We start from the raw sequence: 10,566 nt of genomic DNA, 5'->3' as shown, positions 1-10,566 counted from the left end.
CAAAGTTACTGCTCTAAGGCTGGATTATCACAGTATCAACAAGAGGGAAATACAGAAGGGAAGAAACCATTGTGAACTTTTCCCTCTGTAATAATTGTACTGACACTTTGGATCCAAATGATGTTTTCTTCTAAATGTACCTCCTTTGTCTCTCCAGCCTTGGACCATGCCATTGTTTTATGTTTCCTTTCTATATTCACATGATTATAGCATGAACCTTCCCCCTTATTCCAGAAAAGTCCCCCAGCTTCCCCTATTGGGATGGTTTCCAAAGGGGCTTATAGGTGCTCTTGGGCCAGCCCCTCCGAATCTTCCCTCCACCCCTCCCCTCTGGTTGCTGGTGAATTCCCCATCCACACCCTGCTGGGCATAGCACCCCTGAGGGGTGCCACCAGTGATTGCTTCTCCAATTCTCCACTGGATTGCTCAGGCCAGGCTATGACTTTATACAGGACTCCATGAAGGACATTGCAAGATTAACAGAAATGCCATTCTCACCACCCAGAGGCCAAACCCAAACCCTGGCCCCTGCTGAGGTCCCAGCAGGCTTTTGCCAGGTGGAGAGAGTAGGAAGCTCAGGGCCCAAGAGGAATTCCCTTCTTCCATGGAAGAAGGAATTCATGTTATACATGTTATTGAATGATTGCCTCACAACTTCAAATCCACCCTTTTTGTCTGTTCTGTGAAAATTGAACTGGGTCCTTTAAGTAGTTTTCCCTTGCCTGTGGCCTCATGTACTTGGTGGGTAAAGGGCATTGGAGATTCATTATAAGATGGAAGGAGTTTTGCTTCCTGGTTCTGGCATGTCTGGTGTGGTCCTTCAGAGGACATGGCTTCTCAGCACCAGGTTCTTGGAATGTAGCTGGTAGCCAGAACACACAGCAGCCATCAGCTTCCCCTGGCACCTGCTTCAGGTGGTTTTGTAGAGAGTGCCTCTGTTACCAGTCGAGGGTCTTGACTAGGAGTTGTCCAGGGTCTTGGTGTTTTGAACAAAGAATTGGAAAAAATGCATAAACAAAGGAATGAAAGAATGAAGCAACGAAAGAACAGATTTATGAAATGAAAGTATACTCCACAGAGTGGGAGCTGGTTGGAGCAAGTGGCTCAAGAGCACTGGCTACAAAATCTTCTGGGGTCTAAAGTACCCTCTAGAGGTTTCCCATTGGTTACTCAGTTACACCCTATGCACATGAAGACTTAGCCCCCAACCAGTCTGACTGGTTGCAGTAAGGACACAGATACAGAGGGAAGACCATGGGAGGATACAGAGAGAAGTGGCCATCTACAAGCAGAGAGAGGTCTCTGAAGAAATCAACCCTGCTGATATCGTGATCTTGGATTTCTAGCCCCTGGAACTGTGAGAAAATAAATTTCTGTTGTTTAAGCCAGCAAGCCTATGGCACTTTGTTATGGCAGCCCTAGCAAACTAACACATATGTTATTTGCAAGGATATCTGCTATTGCTACAGTTTTCAGAGTTCTCTTTACTTCTTACTAGCCAACCTCTTGATATTCCAACTCGCTGTTACAGTTTATAATTTGTTATACAGTTGAGCCTCCATATCCCCAGGTTCTGGATCTGAGGATTCAACCAACTGCAGATCAAATATACTTTAAAAAAAAAAGCAAAAAATAACAATACAATAATACAAATGATATAAATAAAAAAATACAGGGTAACAGCTACTTACATAGCATTTACATTGTATTAGGTACTTTAAGTAATCTAGAGATGATTTAATGCATATGGGAGATTATATGTAGGTTATATACAAATACTATGCCATTTTATATAAGGAACTTGAGCATACATGGATTTTGGTATCCTCAGGGGCCCTGGAACCAATACCCCCATGGATACTGAGGGATGCCTGTGTTAATTCAGCTTACTGTATGGTTTCTCTCTCCTGAGTGGACCCAGATGGATACCACTCAAGCCTGCCTCATTTCTGATTCTGTTGCCTTCAGCAGTGTGACTATCCATTTCTTTTTCTTTTTTTTTCTTTTTTCTTTTTGGAGATGGAGTCTTGCTCTGTCACCCAGGCTGGAGTGCAGTGGCATGATCTCGGCTCACTGCAACGTCTGCCTCCTGGGTTCCCGCCATTCTCCTGCCTCGGCCTCCTGAGTAGCTGGGACTACAGGCACCTGCCACCACGCCCGGCTAATTTTTTGTATTTTTAGTAGAGACGGGGTTTCATTGTTTCAGCCAGGATGGTCTCGATCTCGATCTCCTGACCTTGTGATCCACCCACCTTGGCCTCCCAAAGTGCTGAGATTACAGGCATGAGCCACCGTGCCCGGCCGACTATCCATTTCTTGATGCAGAGGGGAACTTCCACCCCACCCACAGGGTGTGTCATTGTCTCCTGGCCCAGGAAAAGGTAACTGCAGCAGTTGAATATTATTATTCACACCTGAATAAGATTCTACTGCAATCAAAGCCCAGGCCATATAGGGCTGAACTGATTCCTAATCCTTTCCTCTGCCTTCCTCTCCACTCCCTCTCCCCAAGAGCAGCAGACACAGTTGCTCCTGATGCCCTGTGATTGCAAACTACTGCCTGCAGGTCACCTGTGGTCTGTTTTTGTACAGCTCACAAGCTAAGAATGGTTTTTACATTTTTAAAGGGTCGTAAAAAAAAGAAGAATAAGAAAAAGATGATGCAACAGAGATTGACTGTATATGGCCTGCAAAGCCTAAAATATTTACAGTCTGACTTTTTACAGAAAAGTTTGTGGGTCCCTATCCTACACCAAATGACACAATCCCATCTTCAAAGCAAACAATGACTGTGATGGTTAATATTAGGTGTCAACTTGATTGAATTGATGGATGCCTAGATGGCTGATGAAGCATTGTTCCTGGATGTGTCTGTGAGGGTGCTGCCAGAGGAGACTGACATTTAAGTTGATGGTCTGAGAGAGGAAGACCCACCCTCAATGTGGGTCGGCACCATCCAATAGGCTGCCAGCTTGGCTAGAACAAAGCAGGTGGAAGAAAGGGGATAAGCTTGTCTGCTGAGTCTTCTCCCTCTTTCTCTCTTCCCATGCTTTTCAGCACACTAGGCTTCTTCTCCTCCTGCCCTTGGACATCAGACTCCAGGTTCTTCAGCCTTTAGACTCTGGGACTTGCACCAGTGACCTCCCAGGGGCTCAGACTGAGGGCTGCACTGTCAGCTTCCCTGGTTTTGGGGCTTTCAGACTTGGACTGAGCCAAACTACTGGCTTTTCCCTTTTCCCAACTTGCGGCCTATCATGGGACTTTGCCTTGTAATTGTGTGAAGCAATTCTCCCTAATAATCTCATATATATATACACGTATATGTCCCCTATTGGTTCTGTCCCTCTGAAGAACCCTGACTAATATATAACTTTAAACCAGAGTGGTTTCAAGCCAGATTTAAGTTTGAGGAGATGTAGAATTTCCCTAATTTTCCTGGGCAGAGTACAGTTTCTATAAACCAACAGATCACTTGCTCAACCTCTCAGAATGAAGCTTGGGCATTAGGTAACCTCACCAATATTTAGGTTTCCCTAGGGTGGTAAGAGCTCCTTGCCTAATTAAGGTCACCACCATCTAGTGCTCAGGCCTTAATGACTGCCACAGAAGAACTTCAGTCTGAGGTCGCTGACCCCCCCATCAGCCAGGACCCTTGGGACTTTACCCCAGGAGAATACCCCCAATAACTTCTCCCAGGGCACTTGGAAGCCCCCAAGGTTAGGGGTGAGGGTGGTGGGCAAGGGCAGGTCTGACCTGAGAAAGCATGAGAGCTCAAGACAAGGCCCTGCTTCCTGAATTCTCCACCCCAAGTGTGTCGACGCAGCATTGTACAGTGCAGAGGAGTGGACGGATGGAACAGGGTTGACACCATCGGCCTGGAAGAGCAGGACAGTGAGAGTTCATGGTGCATCTCATATAAGTACTTTCCCTTACCCTGTCCACTGCCAGTTTCCTTGAGTGACCCACTCTGGGGGTACCTGGTATCACATCCCCTCCGCTCACCAGTGTTATCTCCATGCATGTCACCAGGCCCTCCTTACACGCCCACAGCAGTGGCCCTCCATTTCCCTGCCTCTGGGCTTTCTTCAAGCTGCCTAAGTCCATTAAGCTTGTGGAGAGAGGTCTCCCCTAAAGGTATAGGGGAGTTAATGACCCTGACAGTTGCCCTCAACCAATGGGGGATGAGAGTTGAGTGGATGTGTCCCAGCCACCATCCTTCAGTGGGACCATTCTGAGGCACATTCTACACAAATCTTCAGAGTGTCCCCAGCAAGATTGTGCTCCAGCTGCCCACAGTGGTATAATATCTAGTTTAGAATATGCTCTTTATTGACTCTTCTCTTTTCCCTGGCTCATTTGCCTTAAACCCTCACTCCTGCCTCATGGGACTACCTCCCAAATAACTTCCCTGTGCCCAAGTCCTTGCAGAGGGGGGCAACCTAAATTAAAACAGGAACAAACCCCCAGCATGGGAGGAACACCTTCCGTCTAATCTGAGTGACAGTGACAGAATGAAGGGTCAGCAGCTGTCCCTTGATTTCACATCTCTTATCATTTTTCTGTAGTTTCAAAACCAGTCCATATGCACAGCCCTGGAGGGCCCTGGAAATGGTGCAGAGTTAGAAAGGATTACCTCATATCCTGGATGACTCAATCCAAGTCCAAAAAGACCTCAACCGCCTAAAGCAAGGCGACCACCATCAACAGGATGAAATTGAAAAGAGGTAAATAAGGAGGACTACATTTAACTTTCAAAAGGAAACTACTTGCCCACATACTGAACATAAAAGTCATTAATGTGAAACAAAAAGCTCCCTATGAGTCAAGACTTAAAAAAAGCCAGAGCAATGTGGGGTGGTGTGGGCCGAAGTTCCCAGATCAAGGCTCCACAAGGCTCTGCAAGATCAGGCTCCAGCTCACCACCACCAAGCCCAAGTCCAGGACTCTGCTGAGAGCCCAGTGCATCAGACACCTGGAAGGGCTGCTTTAGATTCACTCAGCCTCACCTTCCGTAGGGCCTTTGCCTACTTGAGCAGGCTCAGCCTCGGTAGTGGCCACTGTCTCTATGAGGGCTCTGGCCATCTTCACGTGGGCACAACTGACAGTGTCTTTGGCCTTCTGCTGCCCTTGGTGTTTTCCTGTTGATACTGAGGTGCGAGATGCCATGGGACTCCCTGTGTACATACACAGCATGGACATTAATGGCCAATGGGGCAAACCTTTCACCAGTGGGAGACAGGGCCCTTCCTTCCTCTGGTAGATGTTCCTGAGTAGCGGTTGTTTATATGGCCCCTTGGAAGATGGTCAAGCCATTCAATACACTTTATACCAGCTGGTGGCCCCCTTGAGAACAACCCTAATACCAACTGTTCCCTGCCCTGCATTTCCTGCCTTCTAACTCTTGCTCCCTGGATTATACTTTGGAATAAAGTCCTTGCATATAAGCCTTTGACACAGGTTCTGTTTTCTGGAGAACCCAGGCTAAGACTGATGTTATCTGAACCAACTCCTAAGGCCAAAGGAATGTGGTGTGCTCACTGACTTGGCTTGGACGGCCTGCTGTAATCCCTGCGTCAAGTGGGAGGGGCTTAGGCCAAGGAGCAGGAGGGGCTATACATAACATGAGAAGGGGCTATACATAACCAACCAAGACTCGACTACACAGTGAAGTCTGTGTTTGTCTTGCTCCAGAAATGAGTGTTTACTTCTAGTTCCTTAAACTATCCCATTTCTAGTTCTATGGGGTTGTTTCTCCTAGCAATTTCTGATGTCTAATAAATCAGAAGTGATGGTACAAATCCAGTTTAGCATCTTGCATTTTGTAATTCTTGTGTTCACAAATGTGACCAACCCGTTGTAACGGCTACAGATTGCAATCACAAGCTTAGGCAGAGAAGGAACGTTGCAAGCTTCTTTTTTAAGTGAAATCCTCCTGATTCCTCAGCCCTCCAGACTGGGGTACAGTTCATTTCAGTGATTATTGGAGCTTCCACCCCACCCACTAAGTAAGGCTTGAGAAGCCTGGTGCAGAGCAAAACAACCGGGGAACCCTGCAGGTCTTTGTGCTGTGCCCATTGCTGTTCTCATTTGCAGGCTAGTGGCAGCCCTCCTGCCCAATCACGTTTCAGTGTGGGAGTTTTGCTGAGCCTGGAGTCCCTGCTTTGAGTCCCCTCCCCATGCTGAGAGAGCCCTAGCCCCATGTGGGAAAACCTGAGACTCCGCCTTCCCCTTATACTCATGTGGACTTGAATGCTACTCTTCTTCATTGGCTTTAGAGCTTCTTCCTACCCCCTGGCTATCTCAGCACAACCCCAAAATACTACTCATCTTACTCCACCCTACCTGGGGACACCAACCTAACCTCAGAACATTTAGGGCCAAGGTCACAAATTGGTAACCTGCTGGCCAAATACTGCTCATGACTCTGTTATATTGTTTTATATACAAAAAGGGGAATTTCATTTGTAAATGCAGACTTCTGGTGTGCTCAGAATATTTGGAAAATATTCCGGAAAAATCAGAATATTTGGCAACCTGGAATGTTGATTCTTTCATGATGACAGTTGGCTGGGACTGAGGAGCAGTTGCCTGCTTCAGATGGGATGAGTGCTCATCTATTTGGAAAAGTTCCTACCATTATCTAGACTTCATACCTGGCCTCTATAGGCATTTTGGTGTGAGTATTAAATTTATTTCATTAATCCAATAAATCTTTATTAAGCACCTTTTTTTGGCAGACCTTGTTCTAGGCATGGGGGATATAGAAGTGGCAAAAAGGACCAAAGATCCTGTTTAGATAGAACTCATATTTTGATGGGAGAGACACAATTTTTAAAAATAGAAACATTAACATGTAATATGTCCAGCTGTGATTACCACTATGAAGACCATCAGGCGGCTAATGGAAGATAATGAGATAGGAGTGGGGACAGGTGAGGTGCCATTTTGTATCAGGTATTTCTGTAAGGTGATAAGGTGACATTTCAGCAGAGACTGAAGGCAATGAGAGGCTTCCCAAAGCCAGGAAGAGAGATTCTGTCTTCATATCACCTCTTTTAAGGCCTGTGAGGCAAGGGAACAAGCACAAAGGCCTTCTTGGAACATTCTAGAATAAAATACAGAGGCCAAAACACCAAGAGTTCTCATTTGTTTTTAGTTTTGCGTTCCAGTAGAAGCTAAACACAAACTAACACCTTATTAAGTTTTTAGTTTAACTGTTGTAAACGCTTTGGGTAGGTAAAGTTAAAATTCAAGTGTGATATTTATCCATCTAAAGGAGTGAATCAATCCTATTTTATTTTCTATATTTTTGGGAGCTGGCCTTTCTGCTTTAGTCATAGGACGCATAGAGCAAGCTTTTCTAATTTGATTGTTGGATGACGGTGTGGCATCTTCCTTTAGGTTCTTTTCTTGGGTCATGATCACAGCTAGTGCTAAACCACTCCATGCTACCTGATCATACACCAGGGTTTGGTTATCCACATAAACATGATGCTGTTGTGAGTTCATTTTTCTATTTAGAGAAGCATGTCAGCTAGAAATACTTCCACCTTATTTCCCAGACACATGCGTGCTGAGTGAGTGGCCAAAATAGCCCCTTGAGTAAGTGGCAGCTTTAAAAACCATCCAACTGCTGACTTCAAACTAGAAGGTCAGCAAAGGAAAGTGGAAGTTGGATTCTGAAAGATCGAGGTGCCCACAGGAATTTTACGGTCGTCGGATTTTGAAGACTTGAACTAGACTGGGGGTTCTCCTTGCATTTCTTGCCTGTTGCCTATCTTTGTCCTCTCTCTTCCGGCTTCGAGATGAATGTGCAGCCCTGTTCTAGGTGTGGGTATGGGGTTTATCCTGCCGAGAAGATCAGCTGTATAGATCAGGTCAGTAGACATTTCTTGGCTTTTGTGAATAATAACAAACACAGGAAATTGACCTTCTCACATATGGACATAGGTAAATATGGAAATTTAATTTTCAGTTAAATTGTTTTGAACCACAAGAAAAAGTTATATTTTCTCACCTTTATTTAGTTCTACACATTTCTATTTCTTCTGTGTTGTCTCAAAAAAAAAAAGTTATCCATTTATTTAACCGTGAGTGTTGTTATAGCTGTGCGTGTGGATTTTAATTTTTTTAAAATCAGCATTTTATCCTCGAAGTTCATTTTTTTACCCTAAAATATATAAGAATCTTGAGTCTGGGGGGAAAAGGGTAATTGCTAAATCTTCTCTATATGATTTCTAGATATGGCATAAAGCCTGTTTTCACTGTGAAGTTTGCAAGATGATGCTGTCTGTTAATAACTTTGTGAGTCACCAGAAAAAGCCGTACTGTCACGCGTAAGTGTTTGATGCCCCCACCACTACCTCTTGAGTTTTATTTGTTTTTCAACAAGGAGCCAACTAAATGTTCAAATCATATAACCCAGGGTTAAATCCAAGAAATATCTTCTCCCAAAGTGTTCCCTTGTATCCTGTCATTAAAGAGACCTAAGGTGGGATTTTATGCAATGGACACAAAACTTCAAATTTCTTCCAAGTAAAAGATCAAGTATATCCACTATAACCTCATGTCAAATTATTAAATACTGTGCAGAACAATGTAATGACCATAAATATGCATATAGAGCTTTGAAGTGTTTTCTTTTAAATAATTTCAGAATCCTTTTTTACTTTCTTCAGAAAGTTTTCAAGTGATCATTTCCAGTTAAATTTAGGCTTTCAGTTATATATGTCGATTTTATTTGATTTGCTTTTTTTTCTGTAAGATGCCTGGAAAATCATGAACTTAATTTTTAAGTTTTACATTTATTGATTTTTTAAAAATAACTGTTATTATTTAAAAATAATTTTAAGAATAGTCCCTCAATCATTTGGATAAAGTACATTTCTAATTTTGATTTATACCTATTTGTTGTAGCCATAACCCTAAGAACAACACTTTCACCAGTGTCTATCACACTCCATTAAACCTAAATGTGAGGACATTTCCAGAGGCCATCAGTGGGGTAAGTTATTTAATTTTCAATGGGATGGAGGGTATGGAGAATGGTTAGTTACTGGGTAGAAACATGCAAATAGATAGAAGGAATATATTCTAGCCAGGCACAGTGGCTCACACCTGCAATTCCAACACTTTGGGAGGCCAAAGCGGGCAGATGGTTTGAGCTTGGGAGTTAGAGACTAGCCTGGGCAACATAGTGAGACCCTGTTTTTATTTCTTAAAAAGTTAAATAGATAAAAGAAGGAACATGTTGTAATGTCCTATAGCAGAGTAGGATGACCACAATTAACAACAATGTATCATATATTTCAAAATAGCTAGAATAGAAATGATAAATACTCGAGCTGATAAACACCCTAAATGCCCTGACTTGATCATTACACATTCTAATATGTAACAAAATATTATATGTACTCCATAAATATGTGCAAATATTATATATTGATTAACGATACTAGGCACATGTTAAGTTTTTAAGTGTCTCTGTCTGCATGTGAACCTGCCCATTTCCTCCACATACACATGTAAAGTGCATTTGAGTAACAAATGTGACTGTTTGTTCTCCCACAATATTAGGAGCCAAAATACAGGATAATCTAGATTGAATAATCGAGGTCCTTGATTTCAGTATAATCTTTGTGTCTTGACCAGCTCAAGACTGTTTCATAAAATGATGACAGTTATAGAGTAGGCTCTGCATATACTAGGTGCTTAATACATAAAACAATGCTTACATAGTTGGAACATATTACAAGGATCTTGACTTTTCCCTGTGACATTCTGGTACATAAAATTAAAACCTTTAGTTTCACACTGTTAAGTCTCTCTGAATTCAGTCATTACTTACGATTATTGGCAGCCTGTTTTCCCCTTGGGGTGGGGATAAGTCAAAGATGTTTTCCTTTGGAAAGGAAGTTTAGTTTAGGAGGTGTGGGGTTGAGATGGGGAGGTAAACATGGAGGCCACATTGCCAAATCCAACCTCTTGAAAATCTAATAGTGGAGTTTTGTCAAATAACCAGTTATCGATGGAACTCTTGCACCTATTAAAATGATGAATCATTGAGCTTCTATAACCCATGCCCACAAGAAGTTGCTCTGTGGGATGAAGTTTTAGTGGCTTTCTAAAATTAGAAAATTACCCATGAGGTGAAAGACTCTCTAGTGATCCCTCTTTACCCAAGATTCCCTTCCTAATGTTGCTCCACCTCATACTGACTCCCTTCCCTGCCCAGCTGTCCTCCTCCCAAAAAACTGTGTGTGAGATAGAGGTAGTGACCTTGCTGTGTGGCTCTCTACACATGCTGCCAAGATACCTTATTTTCACTAAGTGCTTAGAACTAATTGTGAGTTTATTATTTCTTTTATTTAACAAGCATATATAGCATTTACTGTAGAAACACTTAATTCATTTAACATACACCACAACCCAATGAAGTTGATACTACTATTATCCCATTTTACGGTGAGGAAATGGAGGCTCAAATTGTTGCTCAGACATCATTGCTTCCTAGGGATTCACAAGTCTTATGAATTCACAAGTAATCCTAGGTTACTGAGAAGCCTA

General features: G+C 43.1%; 1 protein-coding gene across 3 annotated transcripts in view; it reads left to right on the top strand.

Annotated features, from left to right (window-relative positions):
* The first annotated feature begins 7,646 nt into the window (after positions 1 to 7,646).
* The window catches only part of NRAP (nebulin related anchoring protein), a 74,755-nt gene continuing 71,835 nt past the window's right edge, over positions 7,647 to 10,566 (top strand). For all 3 annotated transcript variants that reach the window (XM_003825595.4, XM_034931519.3, XM_034931518.3), the window contains exons 1-3: positions 7,647 to 7,877; positions 8,242 to 8,336; positions 8,917 to 9,004. In XM_003825595.4, the coding sequence (XP_003825643.1) occupies positions 7,806 to 7,877; positions 8,242 to 8,336; positions 8,917 to 9,004 (255 nt within the window). In that variant the 5' untranslated portion in view covers positions 7,647 to 7,805. The remainder of the gene's footprint in view (positions 7,878 to 8,241; positions 8,337 to 8,916; positions 9,005 to 10,566) is intronic.

This window comes from Pan paniscus, chromosome 8 (assembly GCF_029289425.2).
Source record: "Pan paniscus chromosome 8, NHGRI_mPanPan1-v2.0_pri, whole genome shotgun sequence".
In the NCBI taxonomy this organism is placed as follows: Eukaryota; Metazoa; Chordata; class Mammalia; order Primates; family Hominidae; genus Pan; species Pan paniscus.
This window is presented reverse-complemented; position numbering and strand designations above follow the sequence as displayed.